General features: G+C 37.7%; 2 protein-coding genes and 1 long non-coding RNA gene across 3 annotated transcripts; 1 reads left to right on the forward strand and 2 right to left on the reverse strand.

Annotated features, from left to right (window-relative positions):
- Window positions 1-4002: 4002 nt before the first annotated feature.
- Window positions 4003-22565, forward strand: LOC128371205 (Golgi SNAP receptor complex member 1-like). Its single transcript, XM_053331463.1, has 9 exons — window positions 4003-4045; window positions 5438-5546; window positions 5791-5866; window positions 6258-6365; window positions 6473-6564; window positions 8286-8360; window positions 21338-21367; window positions 21611-21693; window positions 22065-22565. Exons 1-9 carry the CDS (start codon window positions 4003-4005, stop codon window positions 22187-22189), a joined length of 741 nt encoding a protein of 246 aa, XP_053187438.1. The 3' UTR covers window positions 22190-22565.
- On the reverse strand, window positions 12591-13516 carry LOC128371207 (uncharacterized). Its single transcript, XR_008322800.1, has 5 exons — window positions 13466-13516; window positions 13263-13329; window positions 13126-13182; window positions 12902-12994; window positions 12591-12729 (listed from the first exon to the last, which is right to left on the reverse strand). It is a non-coding gene; the product is annotated as an uncharacterized LOC128371207 (long non-coding RNA).
- LOC128371206 (trafficking regulator of GLUT4 1-like) lies at window positions 21709-24333 on the reverse strand. The gene is made up of 3 exons (XM_053331464.1): window positions 23932-24333; window positions 23632-23747; window positions 21709-21929 (listed from the first exon to the last, which is right to left on the reverse strand). Exons 1-3 carry the CDS (start codon window positions 24331-24333, stop codon window positions 21785-21787), a joined length of 663 nt encoding a protein of 220 aa, XP_053187439.1. The 3' UTR covers window positions 21709-21784.
- Window positions 24334-25960: the final 1627 nt, after the last annotated feature.

The raw sequence follows: 25960 nt of genomic DNA on the forward strand, positions 1-25960 counted from the left end.
ACATGAAGTCTTGGGATTTACTTAATATTCATAGAGCTTGAACAAAGAATTCAGAATATGATTTTAATGACTATAAAACTAAGGGAAAATAAAAAGGAAAACCATATGTTAAAGGGTTAAATATCCATACAAACCCATACATTTGAATAGATTTTGGCCTTCTGTGTTTTCTGAATACAAACCCACGGCAACTGCCAGTTTAAAGTTAATAAATAACCAGAGTGTTTAAATTGGGAGTCCAACAGTCTGAAACATCAGGTAAGAAGTAACATACTGTATGAAAGGAAGTTTAAAATGAGTCCCAGTATGTGGACTAAAACTAAAACATTGTAAATATAAAAAAAAACCCTGCTTCAGATGTCAACCTGTTGATGGAAAAGATCCCATCAAAGCTCCAATAGTTATAGAGTACATTTACTAGCACTTTTTTGAGGTATTCACTCTTTACTTGAGTAATTCCATTGCTGCCCAATACTTCAGAGGGTAAAATGATTGTAATCCACCGCAGCCCTCCAAGTTACTTTACAGTTGATTAACTCATTGATTCAACTACACAGGTGCATAAAATATTTAAATTAGCGTCAACCAACTACAACATCAATTCCTGCTTTCACACTAATGCACCAGAGGGCATAATAATAACCAAGCAACAGCCTACAAAAATAGCTAAAAGCTACCACGAGTGGTTGTGCCTAATGAGTGTTTTTGCCTTTTCCGCTTAAATAGATTTTGCCCGTAATGACATGCACTTTTACCTAATAGAAATCTTAAATGCAGGACCTGTAAAAAATTGTGGTTTTTACTTTTACTTAAATCTACATTTTTGCAAGAAGATGATGATGATCATCATCATCACAGGGCTACATCAGGGAACACTTATGACGGCAATCTAAGTGATGCTTACATTTCAGTTATTAAGCAATAAGCCTATTCTGTTGGTTTTCTTGCCATAATAATTCATCCTGTTCATACTGGCCATTAGAGGATCCCCTCATAATGCACTTACAGTGTAAATGATGGGGGCCAAAATCCACAAGCCTCAAATGCAAAAAATATGTTCAAAAGTTTATTTGAAGCTAATATGAAACTTCAGTCGTCCAAATGAGTCAAATCAAGTAGATATATTTCAATGTTATAGTCTTTTATGTGCCACAGTCCCTTTTCTTGTCACTACATCCACCACAACACTGTCCAAGGAAACAAAGGCAGACATCAAATTGATATAACTAACACAGACTGCTGAAGCCTCATATACGCTTTTAAATGTACTTTTGGACAAAATGACTGCAGTTGATTTTGGACGCCATCACTTACATTTAAAGGATTTTAAGGTGATATTCTAATGGCGAGTATAAACAGGAGGAATGATCGGGGTGGAGCTAGGTGGTGGTTTTGCAGCCCTGTATGTTTTCTCAAAAGCCCTGAATCTATTTAAAGGTAGAATATGTAGAATGAGCAGAACAACGCCATCTAATGTCTCGAGATCGTAGTCGCAACAACCAAAAAGTAATTCCAGCAGTCGGGTTGCCAGGTCCGGTGCCGGATTTTATTTTAGCTCTAACTCTGTAAATGTACCACTTTATCCACATGTCTAACCTTTTTAGCCGAGAAATTAGCCCTTTAGATCCACAATGTGACGCTAATTTGTCCAAATAACATCTGCTTAAAGTTTTGTTCCTGCGAATTCGGAGCCACTCAAGTTAGCCGTAGCGAGTAACGCACTTCCGGTCTTTTTCACAAAATAAAACACCCGTTGCCTTTTATTATTAAGAAAACCATAACGATAGAGTTGGTGCTTTTATTTTGAAAACAGGAAGCGAACATACCCTCGCTGTAACTGACTTGAAACCACCGAGGTACATTACATTGTAACGCCAGTGGGAGTAGCAGCAATGTCTCTGTATGTACTGCCTAATCCTAAACACCGATTGGCTTGTGTGTGGTGTCGTCAGAAGCAGAAGAGGCTCACGGTCGTAAACATCTAGTCACGTGTACTCTGAGATGGACGCGCAGGTCAGGAAATGACGTAAACGGACCGTATATGGTTTGTTATTTGTGTTATTACATTACGTGTTGGACTAAATACATGGACATATTGAGGAAAATATTCCGGTTTTATGAAAACGGATTTCATATTTCACAAGAATGGATACTTGGCGAGCTGTACAGAAAGTCCTGAGTCATAAGATGATCGTTGTGGATAAAGGGAAGACTTTGAAGGTATGTAGGCATTATAGCTTTTCTCACTTAGCTGAGTGGCTAGCCGAGCTAATCGGTAATACTATTACGGCTGTGAGCAACCATATAAGTCGTGAGTGGTCTTGAATGAATCAGAACAATCTAAGCTTTCCAACAATGTACGGCATGAGTATATATGTTTAAGGGTTGGTGTTTAAAACATTCAGAAGACCGTGTGGCTACCTCCTAACATCCGTCCCGTCCCGTGAACGGAACAGCGTGCGTTAAGAGGTTAATGATCAAATATCAAAATCCGAATTGCGTCAGAAAGTCAACCCACTCTCCACATTTCCATTGCTACCGTTTTGATACTTCATGGTACACAAAACAAATAGCATCTCATATGGAAGCTAAGACCCTGGCGAGTTCAACAGTACTACTATTATTGCGCTAAAAACTCAGTGAACCAGCAGCATACAAAGGTAAACAACCACTTATTTACAGCGACTAACAGATATTCTGTCTTACCTTCGAAGTTTTGTGATGAAAAGTTGTACTTGAGAGCAAAAAACGCTGGTTTTAGTAAGTCCAACACGGCTCTGCTTGTTTACAACTCCATTTCACCCAGTGCCAGCCTACAGTAGCTGCACCTGAACAACAGACAACCCTGGCAACCCGCAATTCCGGCCGTTAATTGGCTGGTACAATGTACACAGAACCCGTCAAAAAAATTTAAAAATATTAATTCAGACTAAATATATTTTTTTTATGGAAAAGCAATACTTTCATTCTGTACCCCTCAAAACGCCCCGTGGCTGTATTATTTAAAGAAAAATATAGCTTTTAATAAATATTCTACATATTCAACCTTTAAGTAAAGAAAATTCAGGTTTTCTGAACAGTGACTTTAACTCGCTGCCGACTGTTTTTCGTGGTGCCTGATTGCTTTTTTAACATTTTGATCTGACCCTAACCATAACCCTGTTTTTGATGTTATGCATTTGATTGGTATCTGGCCATCCGTTAATCATTTTAAAGCACAAATTAATAATTTACTCAGTAACGTATGAATGTACCAATAAAACTAACTACCTAACTTCATTTCAACTTTCATACTTTAAAAAAAGTAAAATGACTGACTTTGGAAAATACTCAAAAAAAGTAAAGTAAACAAAATAACTACTCAATTACATTAACGTGAGTCCTTACTCTGTCTACTCTGCCTATTCATTTATTTCTTACGGATCCCATAAAGGGACATGGGGAAAATAAAAAATAATTAAATTAAACTTTCTGGTGAGCACAAGATACTTTTTTGTGCTCACAAGATACTTTCTCGTGAGCACGAGAAATGCTACCTTCAGCTGCTCGTGAGCACGAGAAACATTTCTCTTGCACACGAGAAAAGTATCTCATGCTCACCAGAAAGTATCTCGTGCTCACCAGAAAGTATCACGAGAAACCAAAATTTTTTTTTCTTTTTACCATGTTACGGGCTCCGTAATTTCTTTAAGCATTTCTTTTTTAAATTGCTAATAAGGACCAAAATAAATCACTACGAATACTACTAATGTTTGCAATAGTCATACAATGTAATAAAATTAAATTCTGCATGTGAACCATCCAAAGTAAATGGGCCTGGCTCCTGGTGATCCTCCCCTGGGAATGATTACAGCGAGAAACCTCTTTCACTATTTATAAGGACACCTGACTGTTGTTTTTAAGACACACTTGAAATATTGTGATGTGCTTACAGTCTGAAACCACTAGAGGCCTTAATGGTTAAATTGCGACAGTTCCTTCTTCTTGACGGCTGATGATGACATGTCAACAACAAACATGGCAGCCAGCAGCAACTACTGGGAAGGTAAATTATTTTACAGCGTCTAACTTAAAATAATACTTGTACTGTACTTTACTGTTCTTCGCCGATTCAGCTCAGCCATATTTAACATGTTTCGTAGTACATTAAGTCAGTAAACGATATATGGTCGAGGGATAAGCGTTTTTAAGCTGCTTTCAGGCGAACCTGTTAGCTTTTTAGCCTACTACGTCGAGTTGATCTGTGATTGTTTTCTTCATGAATCGATTAGTTGTTTGATCTAAAACATGTCAAATCATGTTCCCAAAGCCAAAAGATATCACGACCAACAGACCACAACCTGAAGATCTTCAGTTTACTACCACTAGACTAAAGAGACCAGTAAATATTCACATTTAAGAAGTTGGAACCAAATAGATTTATATTTTTTCAACCTTAAAAATGACTTCGAGTGAGTAATAAACTACACTATGAAGGGTGGCGTAGTGTAAGCGGGGCATTGACTAATGTGGGACACTTATGCTCCAGTGCATTCACTCTTTTTCTGCAACATTAAAGTGAACATGATTGATGTTGAATCCCAACAGGGGTGCCATGTAATAGAAATCATATGACTTTGTGGGTCTTATGAAAGAAAGGGGGGCAGGAAAATAGTCAGACAGGAAATACCCCCTGTGAAGTGTACTTAAAGGTCAGTGACATCAAATGAGGCATAAGCCTAAAAACTAATGTCCCAGATTAGAAAATCCACAAGTCTGAAACCATTTGGCACAAGGGACACTAATATATGTGCCATTTAAAATATCTAAAACATGTCTTCTGCTTTAACAAGGAAACATCTTGAGGATTTCATAATGATATTAGGTTCTGATATAATGTACTGGCTTCATATGTAAATATCACACACCAGTCAGAATTGCAAAAAGTGTCCTCCATTACCCTAATTCACCCTATTTAGCATTGACTGTATATTTAAAATGCATGATATGAATACTTGAACAGTCTATCAAGCAGTCCCACAAAGTAATGGACTGTACCTTAATAGTTGATATTAGATTAGATTAGATTAGTTTCAACGTCATTGTCTTTGAGAAAAGTACAAACATTTAACAAAGAGATCAAGTTGGTATGTAAGCAGAGGTGCAATTTAGGCACAAAGTGATGTACACAATATAAATTACTATGATCATCTTATAAAACTATTCAAATATATAGATATACACATGTGCCGTGATGTTTTATAAAACACACTGTGGTGAGCAATTTTGTGCTTTTTTCAGTTCTTCTGGGATTTTCTAAACTGTAAAAAAAAAAAAAAAGATTGTCTTGCTAAAATGTTTTAATGTCATGTATGGGCCAAATGCTCAACACTGGACCAGATCTTGTTCTTCCATCCCAAAATGTTTGTCCTGAACGTCTCTCTGTTTCTTCACCCAGATTTGCGTAAACAGGCCAGGCAGCTGGAGAATGAGCTGGACCTCAAGCTGGTCTCCTTCAGTAAGCTCTGCACCAGCTACAGCAGCAGCAACCATGACCAGCGGACAAGGTCAGCAGCACAGACCTCACTCACTAACGATATGGATGCACACTGACATTTGCTACCTTTTGATATACAATCTGAATATATGTGTTACTTCATCCTGCAATACCGCAAATATACTTATGTCATGTTTTGTCTTATACTTTGTCATTTTGTAAACCTGGTCCTGAAGAAATGTATATTTAAATTCAGCCATATTTATTTTAATTGGAATTGACAAATAAAATGTTTCCTTTGATCCATAAATCAGGTCCGATTCTGTTGGCTCATCTCATGACAACATGCTGGTGGCGATGACTACTGAGCTAGAGCAGCTCCTGACCAATGTAAGTCAAATGTCACTACATGTACTTAAAGGTTTTTTTTATAGGATTACTCTGAAGTCGGGTAACAGGATGCCTGAATATTTAAAAGGAAAAAAAAAGAAAAGACCAACCCACCAAAGAATTGTTATATTTTGGGAATACTATTATAAATTTGGCTTGTACTTATTATAATACGTTTACATCCTTTTACTGTTTGCCCAATAAAAAGTACAATTTTCTAAATATTAGTGAGGTGGTTTGATATTTAAATTAAAATTATAATTATATTAAAATTATAACCATTTGACATTATTCATTTAAAAAAAAAGTTTTTACAAATCATTTACCACAAAAAACCCATAAACATTGTTTTCATGACTTCTTGACATCAGTTTTGTGTTTTTCTTGGCAGCTAACAGCAGTTAACGACAAAATGGCAGAATACACGAACACCCCGGGAGCTTCGTCACATAATGCAGCACTAATGCACACCTTACAGAGACACAGAGACATTTTACAGGTATATAAATAGTATTCACTTTTTCTAACATTATTTATTTTTATAATCAATATCATCTTGTGTATTCCTCACTGTAGTTGACATCTTTCTTTTTTTTTTCTTTGTAGGACTATACTCATGAGTTCCACAAAACCAAGAGCAACTTCTTCAGCCTGCGAGAGCGAGAGGACCTGCTGGGTTCTGTTCACAGAGACATTGAGTAAGCACCTTCACCCATAAATACCCATAAATTACATATTGTTAGTAAATGTAAAGTATGTCTTCCTACATTCACCACAGCATTGTGATTTTCCAGTCGTTTTGCTGGATACCTGTTCAGTGTTTCCCTTTGGCTGACTGCTTTGGGGTGTGTTTATGGTGTATATCTAATCAGTGTTGATAAGGTTATGGGGCAGTTAAATTACTTTTAATAGAGCTTAATTGTAACAGGTCTGTATGAAGTATGTATCAGTAGTACACATGTGATCCAAAGTGGTGGATACTTTTAAAGATCCAGAATTCATCTTTACACATGAGGATATTTGTGAAGATTTATTGTTTGGTTTGGAGTTGGTTGATTGGATGAGATTCAGCATCCATGAAAAAAAAAGCATATTTGTTGTGTAAAATTATGTATTTTGATGGAGCCCAGGACAAACTCTGGTATATATGCTTAGATGTTAGGTAACTTTTATACCAGAGAGAGATTTTATGTATACCAATGCTCTCATTTTCATCATTTCTTCCCTTCTTTTCCTTTTTTCTTACTTTTCTCTTCATCCTCCCCAGTAGACTTTTGTTATATTGTCATTAACCAGTAGGAGGCAGAAATGTCCACTTTGTTGCTGATTTCCCCCACCCTGTAATTCCGTCTATCATGTTTCATCCTCTAATAAGAGGCACCTCCTCTTATTAGCTGATCTCTCGCTCTCTCTCTCTCTCTCTCTCTCTCTCTCTCACTCTTTCTCTCTCTTTGTATTGCTCTCTTTCTCTGGGGATATCTTTCCTAAGTGCCTTCTACAGTAAATCAAAGTGCAAAGCATTCATTCAGCCAAAGCTGCAGGAGAGCGGTTACATCTGGCCTGCCTGATACACAGACAGGCTGTATCAGGGGATGAGGGCGAGACAAAGGCAGTCACAGAGAGATAGATAGATGGATAGAAAGAGAATGAGACATTGTGGTGTTCTAATGTTGACTGGTCACAAAATGATAACGGTGAATTTAAATTATGCACACAGACATGAGAGGTGTGGAGGAAGGCAACAGGGCATATAATGGCTGATGAATTGATGATTAATCCAAAAAGGGAGGAGATGGTGTAAATAAGAGATGCAGGACAGAGTCGGGGGTTAAGCAATGCTAATCACTTAAAAGCCTTAACGCAGGAAGTACAGAATCAGCATCCAGTCATCAGTTAATAGGAGAGAGTCAAATCTCCATTCAGTCGCTGAAGCCAAGACAAAAAAATTTATAGTGACAATTTCTTCTGTTTAGGCCTGAAATTCTGCTGCACCCAGTCGGAAAGATGATTAAACATGATTATGAAGTTTAGGTTGCTGCATTAGGTTTTCATGGAGGGTACGTCATGTGTATTACAACGGGCATATGGTAGTCTACACACACACACACACACACCACACACACACACACCCGTGGGCCAACAGGGAGGTTTGTACGACTGTGGTACACTCTGGGAATTAGTAATGAGTAAACAGTGATGATCTAGCATCTCTGGCATTATTCAACTTTTAACTAATTTATTAAATGTACATTAGTAACCAATTGTTTCAAAAGATGCATACCACCCGTTTACATATAGACCCCACATTGTCTCTGTTAAATAAAGCCAAAAAAAGGTCTCATTTGTTGTATCCTATTTCTAGCTCTCATCCCTGTCCACCATCATTTAATGTTTCTCTCTTATGTGTTTTCTCACGCAGGTCCTACAAGAGTGGTTCAGGGGTGAATAACAGACGGACAGAACTCTTCCTGAAGGAACATGAACATCTCAGAAAGTAAGAGCTTTTCACTTAGAAACACTGGAGCAGCACTACACTAATATATTTCAGATGTTTAAAATTAGCGTTGTGTGATACTTTACCTGTGAGTAATGATGCAAAATAATGCATGATGATTAGTAAGTGTCTGAAATCTCAATTTACTGCTCACTACTGATTTAACTATTTACTGTATATTATATCAAAAGTGATGAATGAGATAATGAAGGAGTGATTTCAGACACAGTCACAGTCCAAGTGTAGCAAGTATGAAGAATATTTATTCTGCTTGTCTTAATTGATATAACCCTAACCCTAACCCCGAGTCCATTATGATAATGACACCAGTAGGCATGGGTAGGTATGAGATTCTAGCGGTGTGATAACCATAAGCAAAAATATCACGGTTTCATGGTATGGCGGTATTGCGATTACAGATCTAAAATGTTCCTAAAAGGAAGAAAAATAAAGACAGACATGTTAATTTAACCTGAATCTGTAATGACAGTGTGAGGGGTCGTGATACTCTACCCCCCAGCTGCACCACCTGAGGGATTTCTGACCAGCACTTTCTGTCTTTGACCAGACAAAAAACAGCTCATTGGCGGTTTCGGTTATCGTGGCTTTTTCAAATCGCGGTATACCTTGAACATGATTTTCATCCCATGCCTAGACACCAGTAGGATCAGTATGGAGAACCAGCAGACTTACAGTACACTGATCTACATGAAACCTGTTTCTTCAAGGTCTCAGTTGGCCTGTAATTTCTGTTACCTAATGATACATTGAATCCTACACATGGAGGTAAGATGAACGGTTCATGTGACTTAGTGAGTAGTTTTATTTATAAAAGCAAACATGGTTTTCACCAAAGTGCTTCATAAATACAGATATATGTATATGAGGACATATATGTGCATAAAAGGTTAAGATTAAAATTGAAACAAGTTTAAACAATTTAAATCCCAATTTAAAAAATAGTTTGGTTTTAAACATTACAGAGAATGGTAGAGAATGACATAGAGGGGTTTTTAGATAAGTATGTGAGTGGTTTACCGGACATGTTTTCAATCACGTTATCAACACTTTTTCATCACATGTCACAGAAATAACATGGAAGTAATAGAAAATGTGGCCAAAAAAAAGGGAAGACAGATGACACATGAAAGAAAAAGCAACTTAAAGTGTGTTAGTTGTGTTTGACCTCCAGAACCACTTCAGTGCTCCTTGGTGTAGATTCTCCAAGTCTCTGAACTCTTGTGGAAAAGCGTCTTCCAAAAGTTATTCCCTCAGTTGGTGTTTGGTTGATGGTTCTGCTGTCTAAAATGTTGCTCCATAATTTCCCATAGGTGCTTAAGAGGTTTGAGATCTGGTAACTGTGATGACTACAGTATGCAGTATGATTCATATCATCATCAAACCTCTGCATTTATGTTTCTCTGCACATTCAGCCCTTTTCATTTATTTATTTTATTTTGGTACAGGCTGACATTACCTTCACACAGAACTTGATCCCACAATCTTTCTCACTGAAGACGGGAATCGTCAGTATAATCTGCTGATAATGATAAAGTCATGGTTTGGGGAATTTTATACACCAATGTCAGTTTATGTGGAGTCCTACTGTGTTCAGTGTGCGACAACAGTTGCACAATGTCCTCTGTGGATATTAATAACACTAGTGATACCTAGATTGGTGCTTTGTGGCTGCAGATTTAAATCCTGTGTTACAGACTTTGTGGAGTTTGAAAGACAGAGGTATTTACAGAGCAGAGAGGGTCAAACAAAAGAGACGATGGAGTTGCTTTTAAGTAGTAGAATCTACCTTTTTTGTAAACTTCCAAATCAGGATATCTTGGCCTCTGCTGCATCAGTTTTAACTATAATTTTGTCATCTAAGATCTAATGTGAAAACTGTATGTGTAGCTCATATACAGTGTACATAGACAGGGTATGAGTATGCACTGATAGAAATATATGATGATGACGACAGTGACGGTTTTCAGGATAGTGTAAAGGTATTTGAATGAGTGTGTTTTGATATATTTCTGTGGTGTTATACAGAAGTAAGCTATACACAGGGCTCAACATTCACATTGCAGTTGTTCCCTGAACCAAAGCCTCCCGCATTGAGTCCCACACCCATTTTGTGTATGTTCCCAATACCTATTTTGACTCTGTCCCCTCCTGTTCAAATATACAGAATTATATGTAAATAGATGAGATTTATTCCTAACAATAGAAAATAAGAAATACTAATAGTAAGTAAACAATATATTCCATAGTTGAACTGAATGAAATATTACACCTGAAATACTGATATTGCACAGTAGTGTACATTTAAAAATATACAATACGTAGATACATATAACTGTAATATGTTTATTTTGACTCATTCTAATAATTCAACAGTATGGTTATAACCAATATTACAAAAAACAAAACAAAAACCCACTAAGAACAATATTAATATCTATTGATAATGGGCAAAGTGTAGTTATTTCAGCATACAGGTGGACATTTTTGTATTTAATCATTCACCAATTCAGTTCACAAAACTTAAATGAATCAAACAGTTAAATCTACAAATACTTATTTGGTAGTAAAGTCATATGTAAGATGGCTAATATCAATGTTTATTTTTTAAAATGTCTTAATGTTAAACATTTCATCATTAAAGTGATGTTTGTATATTATTATGTCATCGGCTCCCGTTATGTTTGTCAAGGATTTTAGATTTATTTGAATGTGACCGCAATCTGAACAGTCAGGTCGTATTTAATGCGGCTTTGATGTTATTCTGGAGCAACACACAGCTAATGCTCCAAGGCAAGGCAAGGCAAGGCAGTTTTATTTATATAGCGCATTTCATACACAATGGCAACTCAATGTGCTTTACATAGAACAGAAACATTAAAACATACAATTAACCCCCCCCCCCCCCCCCACAATAAAAAAAAGTACAGAAAAATAGAAAGACATACATAAAATGGTAGAATTGAGCATTAAATATAAGATTGCAGCATAAAATAATAAATTAGCTTTAAAATCATTAATAGGACATAGAGTGCAAATGAAAGATTAAAATGTAAAGTGCTTTAAAAGAGCTCAATCATAATCACAGGAGAAGAGAAATGTTTTTAACCTGGATTTAAAAGTGTTCACTGTTGGGGCTGATTTCAGTTCTGCTGGTAGTTTGTTCCAGTTGTGTGCAGCATAACAGCTAAAAGCTGCTTCACCATGTTTAGTTTGAACTCTGGGCTCAACTATCTGACCTGAGTCAGTAGATCTCAGAGCTCTACTGGGTTTATATTCTACTAACATGTCATTCATGTATCCTGGACCTAAACCATTCAGTGATTTGTAGACCAGTAGCAGAACTTTAAAATCTATTCTATAGCTGACTGGGAGCCAGTGTAAAGACTTTAGAACTGGAGTAATGTGCTCTGATCTCTTTGTTCTGGTTAAAACTCGAGCTGCAGCGTTCTGAATGAGCTGCAGCTGTTTAATGCTTTTTTGTGGGAGTCCAGTCAGAAGACCGTTACAGTAGTCGAGTCTACTTGAAATGAAAGCATGAATCAACTTCTCCTGGTCTGTTTGAGACATAAAACCCTTCACTCTGGATATGTTCTTAAGCTGATAGAAGGCTGTTTTGGTGATACCAGTAACTTCACTTTACTTTTAACTTTAAAAGTGTAATATGGACAGCCAAACAAAAAATTGGATTTGAGCATCTGCATTATGAATGTAGCCTAAGTGTCCTGCAGTCTGCAGAGCACTTCTCAGAACCTCTGCTATTTGAAGAAGAGTGTACTCAGATACCTGTCTGTATCTGTGTGAACTGCCAGGTGACATTACCTTCTCTTATTGATTCATGGTTTGTATGTTTATTCTCTACAAACCTCAAAGTAGTAACCAAACCATTAAAACACATGAAGGTGTTATTGATTTCATCAGGTGTTGTATTCTGTATCAACTCATATATTATCCCCCCTTTTATTATGACACAGATTAATCTCTAAAACTAGGTTTTATAATAAGAGGAAGGGAGGTTTTCTGTGTGGAATCAAGTTAAAACAAATCATTTTAGGTTAATTACTACATTTCTTAGCTAGAAGACTGAACAAATTTGTGTTTGGAAGAAGGATGACGAATAGATAAATTTCCAAGACATCGAATATCCACCAGAGTACAATAAGGTCAGTCATAAAAAATGAAAAAATGGTAAATTAGCCAAAGACTGTTTCATACAGTATGTAGACTTTATTTTTGGAATTGAACATTTTTCAATACTGTGTTCAAGGACATTTCAAATATCTCACAATGAAACAAATTGTTTTTTTGTTTTTTTAAGAGTCGTCCTTTTCATCTGCAGGGCAGCAATTTCCTAAAAGAGATGGAGACAAAGAGAGAATAAAATACAAGTACTGATGAGAAAATGAGGATCATATACTTTTACAGTGATGCATACATAGGAACAGTTAACACACATTAACATGTCACATCACATGTGATACTGTGTCCTATCTGACAAGTAAATCTCTGAAATTTCTTGTTACCTCAGCCGATGCTAGAATTCCCTGAAACTGATCCCATGTTAACATTAGAGATAATTTTCTGATCGCCACGAACTACGTTGTCTTTCACTCCACCTGTTTTAAATACGAGTATTGAGAAAAGAAATTAAAAAAAATTCACCAAAACGCAGATAATGTCTGAACATTAGTAATGAATATTAAAATTAATTGATCATACCTTCATAGCATTATGACAAATAACTCACCTTTAATGTTGGACATCTTTTCTTGTCCTCCGACATTCTCCTGAGATGGGTTGGATGCTATAAGAGAAGTCATGAAATTGTTGTCATAAGACTGTCAAGATCACCTGAAAGAAAAGCAAGGTCACAACTGGGCTTACCTTGATCCTTTGGTCCATCGTTCTCTGTGGTAGGGTTCTTCCTGTCCATTGTTCCCGCTGAAATAGACTTAATAGGCAAACAACAACTAAGTGACAAATGTTTAGGATAAAATATGAGGCAAAGTACAAAGTAAGTATTATAAGACAGCAGCTGATACAGACATGAAGCAGAGAGACACACAAATATACAGTCTTTATCTTACCACTGGTTTCAGATGTCCGTCGTCTGCTGTGAGGTGAGATTGTTGAATTGATTAGGGAAGACGTTGCTTTTATGTCCTGTATGTTCCTGTATTTCAGGGTTTAGGAGGAGGGACTTCTTTCAGGAATTTGATGGTTCAGCAAAAAAAAAAAAAATGGAATCTCAAGGGGATATTTTCAATACCACTAACTCATGTACATGTTGAAATGTTGCCTTGAAGGACCCTTGAATTTGAATTTCAGTACTAATTACAAAGTCATTGTATAGAATGAGTCTCCTGCAGGTTAGACTTCTGAAACATCCACTATTACAGAATAATCAATTTCCCCAACAGAAACTCAAGTTATAAAACCTCTTCAACTTGTTTTGCTTTATTTTATATAAATGCAGACACCTTGTAATTGTAGATTTAAACACCCTCACATATTTGGTTATCTGTTCAGTTATTTTTAGCCAAACACTGTACTTGATTGAAACATTAAGCCAATAGTTCCCATTCTTGGAACAATTTAATGTTTGTATTTTTGGTTTGTATAGTGTATTTTTCTTTACTAGATCCACAAACTACTTCAATAGATCAATCAACACAAGTGTCACAAAATCAGTTCAATTATTATGTTGCCACAGGTCTAAGAAGGAAGAAAAAAAAAAAAAAAAGAAAAAACCCTAAAAATAAGTAAATGTTGCTAGTTAGTATCTAAAAATGCTAAATACCATCTTAGAACTTATCTGTTAAAACAAACTGGATGCTATTGTTATATGCCAATACAAGACCCTGATTGACCCTGATATTTCCAAAAGTAGTGGGGTTATAACAGGTTGGCCAAATGCTTCATGTGCATTCCCTTTTAATGTCAGTTTATTTTATTTTTTTTGGTCCTTACTGAAACCCCAAAATCACCACGAGTCACAAGAGGTACATACGGACATCAACCTGAATTTGCAGCTCTGGTTTAGCTTCTGCATGACCTGAAGTTTCACTTTCAGTTTGAGTTTGTAGCTGCTGTTGAATCATGTGATTCGTCTTTTGTGGCTGGTAACTGCATAGGCATCATTTATCAGAAAAGAATAATAAGGACTTTTTCTTGAGTTTTAATTCCTGCTTTTAACAAATATGCAAAGCTGGCCCTTTTAGGATTGAAGGAGGTGTTAGTAGCTTAGTTTCTCTCTGCTTTTCTTGCAGTTCTTGTTCCTCAAGTGTTTCCGTTATCCAAACCTCTGTGAAGTATATATTATATAATAAAGAGATAACACTGTAGGCTTATTGCTGTAGGTTCCTTAAGTTCACCATCTCAGTGTAAAAGATCCTTCATGTTATTAATATTTTATTTCTCAACTGGGTGTTGTGGGTAAGGTGTTACCCATGTGTAACCCACATTACATTTACCTGTAACGCAGTAATGTAATGTGTTACAGTGTCTACATTCAGTAATCACATTACACTTACTAAATAAACAATTATCTTGTTACCTGCGTTACAAAAGTTCTTCAATTATTATGTATAAAGTGGGCAGATAAAAAAACCTGTGAAATGCAGTTCATATGCAATTTCATGGTGTTAGAAAGGCCAGTCTCTTATTTTATATATTATTTTGAAGCAGTTATTTGTACAACATGGTGTTATATATATTTTATTTGTTGGTATTTCTTTATTTTCTCTAATATCTCTCATGTAGCTAAGGAGTAACACAGAACCCAAAAGTAATGTAACTAGTAGTGTAATTGATAGTAACGAATTACCTGTTTTAAAAGTAATGAGTAATGTGTAATATATTACATTTTTTTAGTAATGACCCCAACGCTGTTCTCAACATTAGCCATATTTGTGGTGTGCCCCACTTCAATCAGACAGTCTATCACAACTCAGTCCTTGAGTATGGATGTAGCTCCTCCTTGCGGTCACTCTATCGTAATACACTTGATTACTCATTGCCGTGAGGAATGAAGTTTAAACAGCTTGGTTTAAATGTGTAGTATTTTTATACCCATGAAAGACTGGAAATTGATTTATTTAACAAATAACTTCATTTTCCACCAAGTTAACTGAGGCCAGTTTTAGTTACTTGATAATGATCAAATAGAACATTTTCAGTTGCAGTCGGTGATCAGATGTCTAATTTTGATTCACTATATTATGGAGCACCTCAGGGGTCTGCTCTAGGACCTGTTTTATTCCTGATTTACATGTTTTTGTTTTTTTGACCAGACTTTTAATATATCTCTTCTACACAGTGTATTCTAAGTACTAAGCTTCAAATGAAAAGAAAACCTCATATGCATCTTCTGCCTTTGACAAAAAAATCAATGCAAAGACAATTTCATGCAGTATGTGTTCATGTTTTTATATATATATATTGAACCCATTGGATTTCTGTGATTTTTGCTGATCTAAAGTAATGAATTTTAAATTTGCCATTGTTGTGTTCAAAGATATTCAAATTATAGGACATAATTATCTGGCTGAGTGGTTTCTGATCTGTTGGAGAGCAGTTTCCTTAAAAAAAGAAAAAGACGTAAAGGAAAGATGAGAGAACAAAAGCTGTGAGAGAACAGTGATCGTAAAGAAATGATGCATTCACAGGAAATGTTAACCCACATACTTGTTATATGCACATGTACACATCCATTACTGTGTCCTACGTGACCAGTAAATCTCTTCCCTTCTTACCTCAGCTAATGTTGATGCGGTTCCCTGAACCAATGGATCCTGAATTATGACCAACGGTAACATTACTGATGTTGCTAATATTTGAATTGGCTGTAATGTCTCCTGTTGAAATACCAGGAACATGAGACATTGAAAGCAGTTAATCATTCTTAGGTTTGTGCTGTAGAGAAGATAATGTCTAAACATAAGTAATGACTCATAAACCACCCACTTATATAAAGATAACCCACCTGTCACAGTGTAGTTGTTCCTTCCACCGATGCATCCTCAGTTTGGTCCAGAAATATCAATGTTTCTGACGTTGCCCAGAGAAACCTTTTTCCCTGTATTGCCTGAAGAGGAGAAGACATGAGAGAAGATAGTGTCTCAAAAACTCTCAATATGAATAATCTGTAAACTTTAGGTTAATGTGGAGCGGTTGAATTTACCTTTTTTAAAGTTCTACTCATTCTCAGCACCGATCTCTCCATCGCTACAACCAGCAGTGTTGTTTTTGTCGTTAGCATTGTTGAAAGGTGTCGGTCGTGCTGAAATGTGGACAGAAGAACCCAAAAAGATGAAGAAAAATATTGTGCGGTTAAATCTCTTGTCAACACTGCAGCTGTGACACACTTGCTACTGGTCAACGGAAGATATTTTAATCTGTAATTTTAAAGTTTTATTGATTCAGCTAATGCTCCATTTCCACAGAAACAAAAGGGGATGGAGGCATTTGTTTAACAGTGTTCAATACCAAAACCATGAACTGATCCCAAAAATTACTCCACAAATGTTCACAGGTATTTTAATAAACATGTTTTGTCAAAAATGAATGTAGTAATTGTCACACTGCAAAAATGCCCTTCAATTTGAAATGAAAATAGGTATGAGAAGTCTTAAAATGACATCAATTTACTGGAATTAGGAAAATAAACTAGGAAATAAACTTTCTCAAAGGGAAAACTTGCATATGACAGATTTTTTCTTTTTTAATGATCATATGCACCCAAAAATATAAACTTGAAACTATATATGTTTATCCCCCGTGTAAAAGTGTGAATATACCTTCATGCAACTCCAAAGACTAAAACTTGAAATAAAATGTTTTGTCTTGAAACTGCAGAGCTTCCAATAAGTGTGAAAGTATATAAGCCAAACAATTAATAAATGAATCTGTAAAATATAACAGAATCATTTTTAAAGAAAGTCATCATTAACTGTAGCTGTAGACGTGTGACAATAATGAGTAAAATCATTCAATAGATATTTCAATTCATGTTCATCATATTGAATAAGTCGGTGTTGTTTTTTCATCACATGAAAATCTTACATTTTCAAGAATATGCAGATTAGATATGAAAATGTGAACTACTAATGTGAATGTGTCACAATACAAGTAAATGTTGAAAAGATAAGTGAGATTATTTCATTGTTGCCTTTTACGTAGAAGTCAGAGCTGCATTTTGTATCTGTGATTCACTGTTTACTAACTGAAGGTCCACAAGTTTCTGCATCAGTAAATAATTCAAATGCAAAATGTCTGTAAAAACATCTGCAACCATCCCTGCAGCATATTTCCCTTCTCTGTTGTTGATCTGTATGTTCACCACACTCTCAGTTTCTCCATAAATAACAGGAATAAATATCTCGCCCACCTCCGCAGAGGCCTTGTTAAGGTCGTCATTTTAGAAACAACATTGCGGTCACAGTGCTGCCCGGACTTTTCTCCTTTTATTTACATCTTTGTTGATTCATTGTCTCAAATGTTCAGTGAGGAGTAAGGTCAATGAGTTCAACTCTGCTCTGTGTTCAGCCTGCCAGTGAGCCAGTGATTGATTAATAGAAACGATCAATTAAAAGAATTGCTTTTCCAGTTAAGCTACTTTTTATAGACGGTAAAAATTAAAATGTTAACCATTTGTTGTAATTTAAAAGGGGGAAAAAAGGTAATTCAATATTCAAGTCCCTGGTATTTTGATTAAAGTAGTCACTTATTGAGATCATGTTCTTTTAAAGTTTCTTTTTGTGCTTGATAGTGATTTTAATTATGCAGCCCATACATCAATGGAGAGAGTAGACAGGAGTCCAGGATGTCTTGTATTGAAAAGGTTTATTTACTTCATGAAGGAGAAGTGAATGAATGATAAGAACAACGTTATGTTTCTCTCCTCCGGGGATAGACTTTAAACCACACAGATAATGCCCAAGGTTGAGCCATGCCCATATATGGGCAGATCCAACACATCTACAATATACAGAATTTAGTCTACTGGTCTATAGCCAAAACATTGCTTAGACCTTTTTTCTGTTTGTCGGTGGTCAGATTCATCGTTTCTGTCTGAAATTCAGACATTTGTGAAGAAAGGTTGTTGCACACTTGTAGCTGCGATATGAAAAATATATAACTTAATCATTTACCAACATTTCCACATGACTGTCTTCTTCGAGGTATTGAAGGACATAAACAGCTCAACAGACATGTAGGAGAAATGGATTTACATACTGAGCAAGCTCATTCATATTCCGTTTAAAAAATCACATTACTGTAGCATGCATGCCAAAAATGTTGGTGTATTACTGGAATACATTGTTCGCATCATGGCTACGATTGTACAACGACCTTCCTTCACACCTGGACTTTGATGGTGGTCAGCAGCTCCTCTGCAACACTGGTGTGCCTTCCTCCTCTCTCTCATCACAGGAACATTGTCAATAAACAGTACAGGACTGAGCACGTCCCAAATATGAGAATGGACTGTGTGTGTATTAGTTTATACAGCAGTGTGGTCTTTGTGTATTGTTGAGGAGTTTGTCAGTTTGTCCTCGCGTATTCTTTTAATGAAATAGGAGGAGAAGCATTTTAGTTCAAAACAATCAGTTTTATTTTAACACCAGTAGAATGTGCAATATTACAGAGCTCTGGGTCTGACTTATAGTATCCCTGACAAGCAACAGAGTGTTCATCAGTTCACGAAGTCTGACTGACTATCTCTTCCTGACCCAGTGTTTTACAGCGTACAGAGCAATAGGTGTAAGGCAAGGCGGCGTCCTCTTCTGATTGGCTCAAGACGTGTCATTCCTTCTCCTCGTGATATCTGACTCCATCCGTTGTTGTGACACCTTAGAGCCCAACCTGAAACACAACTGTTAAGAGACAAACATCCTACTTTCTCATACTTGCTGAAAACACATTCAAGGTCATCTTTTCACTCTCCGTACTTTTCCACTCCAAGTTACCTTGTGTTTTTTTGGTACAGTGGTGTGACTATGACAAGACAATGCAAGCATTCACTTCTTATCACTTATAAAAACCCTTATTAATTAGTGCAACATAGTTCCCTTTAACCATCCGTAAACTACTGAGACTGGCTACATGAGAATAATATAACAGCTTCAATATACTGACACTCTTACTATACTGCTCGTGTGTGTGTGTGTGTGTGTGTGTGTGTGTGTGTGTGTGTACGGCCTTGTGCTGTGTGTGTCTGTCTGCTGACCAGTAAGATGTACCTAATACTGCAAAAGTAAAACTTATTTAGTTAGTGTTATCCAAAACCAGAATATGATCAGGGTGACTTTTGAACACTGGAAATAAATCATGTACTCATCCAGGCAGCAGTCCAGTGGCACTCAAAGTTTACATGTAATATCAGCAATAAAAACAATAAAACATAACAAAAACAACAAAACAATAGTATCGATGGCAGGTCATCATTGTGCACCTTCAGCTAACTGTCAATAACTACCCCATAACTAATGGTGGTTCAGTCCCTTAGCCACAAACTAACCAGAGGTGTTTCCTTTAAATGAATCCTTCTGTGGCGCAGCGTTCACTCACTGCCTATAAACGTGTCTGCTTAGAGTGCACACACATTAAAAACATTTAGTCAGTCCAGGTACAGCCTGCAGCTCCAACTTTATTTTGAAGTGCTGCATTTAAAATATGCTCAAAATGATTTACATTTAGTTGGACACAAATCAAATATCAAGCTTACATAATGTGGCAGTTTATTTCTGCAAAGGACAAATGTTGATTTAAGAGAGAATTTTACAGCAGATGTTCACATTTATCAACAGTAGAGTAATATAGCCCAATGTTAGACTTTCGTTTTGGATAAGGAAAAAAAGACAAAAAAACCTTGTAATGTGGGAAAAATGTAAGAAACCTCAGTAAGAGTAACAGAGGTGAGATCCCTCTTTCAGTCAGACATTTGCCTCTGTTGTTGGTGAATTACAAATGCTCATTTAGTTCTTGTGAAAACAGAAATCAAACACACTTAATTAGACGACACTACTCTACATTTCAGCCAGCTGTCACCCTCAGACAGGAAGCCAGCAGCAGTAGAAACTAATTTTTAATTGCTTTTTGATGTTTTAAAGTCCGTAATATAATCACCATTAGGCCATCAACGCCCATAATACATTTAACAAACTGGATCCAAACAGCATCAGACTACTTTGTCGAGTTTAATGATTGAGGAAGCAGATCCAAGTAGAGAGTAAGTAAAGAAAGAATAAACACAAAAGCAAGACCCTGCCTCGCCCAGGCCTCTGCTGGCTAATAACGGATAGGGAGACAAAGCAGAAGACAGCAGGAGATAGATGGTGGGAGAGGTGGACGGATAGATGGAGGAAGTATAAAGCGCAATATTGATTTTTGGTCTCCAGTGGAGTCCGCCAGGATGCTCACAGCTGCCCTTATATGCTCTGCTCAGCCCTGAAATGAACACTTCATTTTTCTGTCCGTCACTTATCTCAGCAGCTAATGGCGTCTGAAATGGCATCTGTAAACCTCGTCCATGCTCATGTGTTCAGGCTCAATGTCGTTCATCCTTAAATGTATTTACATATCTGTCTATATCACTTATATTACTGTATGTATTAGTAAGCGTCTGCTACGACAGGGTGGGAATTCTGACTTTCCCAAAACTAAGCAGCGTTTTGTCCTGACTCACAGGAATCACAGGAAGTGCATCTTGTATGATAATAAACCCAGAGAGCTGTGTGGTTTCATGGCAGGGCTTTTCCCTGTGAGCTGTAGGATTATTTCATGACTCTTCCATTAGAAATCTGTACAGCATATTTTAATTTGTATCTGAAGTGTATTTGTTGTAAGTTTCATCCCACAATGAGATGAGTAATTGTGAAAAGTACTGTAGTAAATCTTGACTTTATAAATGGATGCTTTCAACTGACTTATCTATTTCTTCCATTTCATGTTGACAGCTCAGATCGGCTTATTGACAATGCAATAAGGTAAGGCTTTATTACCCGTTCACTCTCCTCCTCTCCCATTTAACTCTCACTCACTCAACTCAGTCATGCACACACACACATCATAAGCAAACAGCACGTGCAGGTATATTAAAACAGACCGTCATACCTCCCTACTTTTTGGCTCCTGAACTGACACATTATAACAAACTTAATGTGATGCCGTGAAGTCAGCCATATGCCTCGGTTCCTGGCACTAATCCCTCGTGGTTTCTCTCCCTCTAGCATCGCCATGGCTACCAAAGAGAACATCACATTTCAGCGTGGGATGCTGAAGTCCATACAAACCAGGGTCACAACTTTGGCCAGTATCCTTTTATCGTTTTACACTTTTTTTTTCTTTTTTTATTTGGTTGCATATAATATCTCTTCCTGCCCTCTGATGTGTCCTGACCATCTTTAGTTGCTCAGTTTTACATCTACAGCACATTTGCAGGGATTTTTCTCAGCTGCAGTTAAACCACAGTGCACGCTGACGTGAAGCAGAGATAACACAACCTCACTAAGAGTGCAAGCAATCTCCACCATTAAGGCTCCATTTATTCTTTTTCCTGGTTGCATTCAGAGCTCTGCTGATGTATTTTCCCTTCTACTTTCTGTCTCTTAGTCATTGCAAAGAGGGAAAACTCTCCTTGGATCTTAATTATTTTCCTTCACCAGACTCCCCTCCGCCTCTCAGATCGTTTCCCTGCCATCAACAATCTTATCCAGAAAATCAATTTGCGCAAGAGGCGGGACTCGTTAATTCTAGGTGGGGTGATTGGCGTCTGCACCATACTCCTGTTGCTCTACACTTTCCACTGAATCGCTGATCAACTGACCTGCAGCTCCCTTCTTTAAGAACAACAAATAGTCATTTTTACTGACCAAATGTTGCCAAGACTTTTATAAATATAGTGTCAATGGTTCTCTATGTTGTAGCCCCCCCCCTTCAAAAAAAAACCCAGATATGAAAAAAAAACACTTTAAGAAAAGTCTAAAGATTAGATTCTCTGATAAGAGTTTATTTATTTTGGAGAATTATGCTAACATTTCCATGATGAATCTGTACATTGCTGCTTATATCCTGTTGTAATTTTAGCTCTTTATAAATGTATGTCATATTTTACTGACATTGTATACTGTTGATGTCATACTTTTTATATGGTGTTGGCAGTGCCTACTTAAATAAAGGTGATGAGCTCACTTTCAAGTTTGTCATGCTCATTCAAGTTTATTTCAGACATGCAAAAACTATGGCACAGTAAACCAGTCATACAGTATAAATGTATAAACATCAACATCAGAGTGCCGGGAACAGTGCATACAGGGAAGAACAACCCCATTCATATCTTGCAGTATATGTAAACATAATCAGGTTTAGAGATCCAGGAAGTTCAGTAGCAGTCTGGACAGGAATCTGCTCAGTTTATCATAGTAGCAGGCAAAGCAAGGTATCACATGAGAACTGCAGAAGGGCGTTGTTGAGATAAAGGTACATGAGTTTGGGATGTAAACAGTGTATGAAATCAACTTACACATTCCCACAGCCATTAAAGTCCCGTGCTGATATAACAGAAACAAAAATCAGTCCAGTACTTCAAATATTCAAAGACACAGGGCAGACAGGAGAGGCATTACAGACTAGAGGTGCACTGATGTCTTTTGTTCATTTCCCACCACAAGAAGGTGACTTTGACTCTATGTACAAATCTTTTTATATTTATTTGTTTTTTTTTTGGGGGGGGGGGTTATAATGATGTTTGTTTGTGTCTTGTTATCTAATTTTCGGAGTGTCAGGTCAGTTGGACTTCAGTGCACCACTAGTTTGGACTATGAGTAGCTACACATGCTCCGCACTGTCTGATGAACAGACATAATAACTGTGCAGCCTTCATTTTCCCTCCTATTGTTCCTGAGTTTGTGGGGTTTATTGGGCCAGAAAAAGAGAAGTGGCCTCTTTCCTTTTTTTTCTTTATTTTTCATCCATAGCAGAAAAAGCACTGGAGTCTCCCCAGCTTCTTGTTTTTCAACTCAGATTTTGTGCTTTTTCATCTTCAACAGGACGTTCCCTCCTCATCCTCTCATTCTCCTGTACACATTTGAGATCAGATGAAGTTGAAAGGAGACTGTAGTTGTCACTCCTTCCATCCCACAGATCACTGCTGGAGCTCTGAGAGATGCAGAAAAAGAGATGAAGTTACACAACTTTATACTGAAACACATGTGTGTTTGGTTTAAGTTCTCCCTCCATACCTATTGTAAACACTATGAAGATGATGACAGCCACACCCAGAAGCATTGCCAGGCAGCTGAACAGCATAGACCGACGCCCATACTTCCTTGCTCCTTCAATATCTCCTGTATGGAGAACAGACCTCGACTAACGGGAAAGGAAAGACAAGCGGGAGATCAACGATTAATTATTTAAATACAGCATGGACGCAAAACTCCTGTCGTGCTTGAAAATAATTCAGTAAACCCAAACACCTAAAGCGCAGATACACATAACAACCTAACTTGTATTATTAGGAAGGTTAATGATAGTAGATTCATGTAAAACTCACCACATTTGCATACCACAAGGCGCAGATATTGAGTGGTACTGCGGGGCAGAAACAGGACAGCACCGCGAGCCAGAGGTAACTCGGGGGTGCAAGCCCGGGAGGCACAGGGGAGGGCAGCGGGCCCAGGCTGAGCCGGGACGAGGATTTGGGTGGGGTTGCCAAGTGCCCGACGGAGCCTGACTTTAGCGGTGATCTGTGTCCGTTCTGGTCCGCATCCAAAGACCGGACGCTCCCTCTGATGTTGAGGGAGAAGGAGTCGGACGCCTTGATGTTGCTCTGCCCGGTGGGCTCGGTGGCCGCGGTGCTCAGCAGCTTCTCCGTGTCCTGGAAATCGGTGGGATTAGAAACTTCCCTCTCGCCGAGAGCGCTTTTCCCAAAGGCAGCATCAGTGTTAATGGCCATCACTGAAAGCTAAGGAATCTCAAAGTCTTATCTGTGTGACCGAGGCGCTGTCCTGAGGATGGAGATGCTGAAGAGTCTTCCTTCAGATGTTCTCCATTGGGGGTCATCAGATTAAATATTATAACTTCAGAGAGCTCAATTCCTTCTAGGCAACCTATTTAATTAAGCAGTCAAACTCCATCAAAATTGCTTATTGATGAGCGAGAGATGTTATTGATGTCTGAGTCCCTCTCGCGTTTAGTTGGCGTTGAGCGTCCGGACGCACGCCTCGCCTTTCACCCCCCGCCCCCCACCTATTATATTATGTAGTGAGGTATTACCGCATCCCTTACATCTCCACAGCACATCCCCAGTGTCTGAGTCTACTTATGCACCCGGCGAGGCGTGTGACAATGCAAAAACAACAATTAAACCTCTTTTGGAGTGAACTCGCGCGGTGCGTAAAAGCTTTCCATTTACGCGCGTGGGCATCACTTGGATCAGCATGTAGGACACCGCACAGGATGTGTGAGGGAGAGAAACAGAGAGAGAGAGATGGATGGATAAAGTATACTGTACATTTACTATAATCCGTAAAACTCTTAACATTTGCACGCTTGCTGACTGTAGGTCCTCCTGTAAACTCCTATTCTGCCATATTTCACAGTTTAACAGGAATCTCATCGTCTGTCTCATGTTATCAAGCTCCCCCCTAAAATACTGTCTCACTCTTTAAATCGTGCTTTTTCGGCTTATTTGTCAAAATAAGGCCTGCACACAAGAACAAAGTTGAAATGTGGTCCCTCACGTTCTTTACCAGACGTGGATTTGTCAAATTATCAACAAACATCAATCAGCAGTGGTGGGAAGTATCTAATTTACAAGTACAAAGTATAATTTACTTATAGTATTTCCATTTTATATTACTTAACTATGTGTATATAGAGGGAAATAGTGGACTGTTTTACTCCACTACATTAATTTTACAGCTGTTTTCACTGTTGTAGACCAAGATTTACCTAAAAATATATTTACCCACAAGATAAAGCTTACAGTGTTAGACATTAAACTACCCAACAGTAGTATGAAGTAGCAGTATGAAGTAGTTAAAATGACCACCGCCTCAATCAGCACCATTATAGAGTACAATTTGCACATGTACTGTGCAACACACACACAAATGCATCAGTTAATCCACTAATAGCTATATAATAGTCAGTCATTCCAAAGTGGTCACTATGGTGTGCCACTAGGGCGCTTTCCTTCCACTAGTTCGATTATTTGGTCCGCACCAGGCAGTAAAATTGTTACTATGTAGGCCTAGCATACAGACTGTGGTGTGGTCCGCGTTCAAACCTGCAAACGAATCAAAATTGGTCCGATTGACGTTCCCTCATCTTCAGGTAGAAGCACCAGAGGTCGGCATTTGGTACCTCTTTTTGGAGGTCTCGGTCCGCTTGAGTCAGTGCGCACCCGAGCGCGGTTGATGCTTTCACACCAACGAAAACGAACCGAACTAAAAGCTTTTGGTCCGAATGGACTGTTTAGTGAACGCGCCCACATGATGATCCACTTCAACACAGTCTGTGTTTCCATTTGTGCAGTTTAGTGTATGATTGTTGCACATGGGCATGATGGGACACACTGA

The sequence above is a fragment of the Scomber japonicus genome, chromosome 13 (genome assembly GCF_027409825.1).
Source record: "Scomber japonicus isolate fScoJap1 chromosome 13, fScoJap1.pri, whole genome shotgun sequence".
Lineage (NCBI taxonomy): Eukaryota > Metazoa > Chordata > Actinopteri > Scombriformes > Scombridae > Scomber > Scomber japonicus.

Coding starts and splice junctions, on each gene's coding strand:
- LOC128371205 (XM_053331463.1), top strand. CDS start 4,003: ATGTCAACAACAAACATGGCAGCCAGCAGCAACTACTGGGAAG. Junction 5,867..6,257: donor TAGAGCAGCTCCTGACCAAT/GTAAGTCAAATG, acceptor TTTTCTTGGCAG/CTAACAGCAGTTAACGACAA. Junction 21,368..21,610: donor CTTATTGACAATGCAATAAG/GTAAGGCTTTAT, acceptor CTCTCCCTCTAG/CATCGCCATGGCTACCAAAG.
- LOC128371206 (XM_053331464.1), bottom strand. CDS start 24,333: ATGGCCATTAACACTGATGCTGCCTTTGGGAAAAGCGCTCTCGGCGAG. Junction 23,748..23,931: donor CCTTGTGGTATGCAAATGTG/GTGAGTTTTACA, acceptor CTTTCCCGTTAG/TCGAGGTCTGTTCTCCATAC. Junction 21,930..23,631: donor GCTGTCATCATCTTCATAGT/GTTTACAATAGG, acceptor ACCAGGAAAAAG/AATAAATGGAGCCTTAATGG.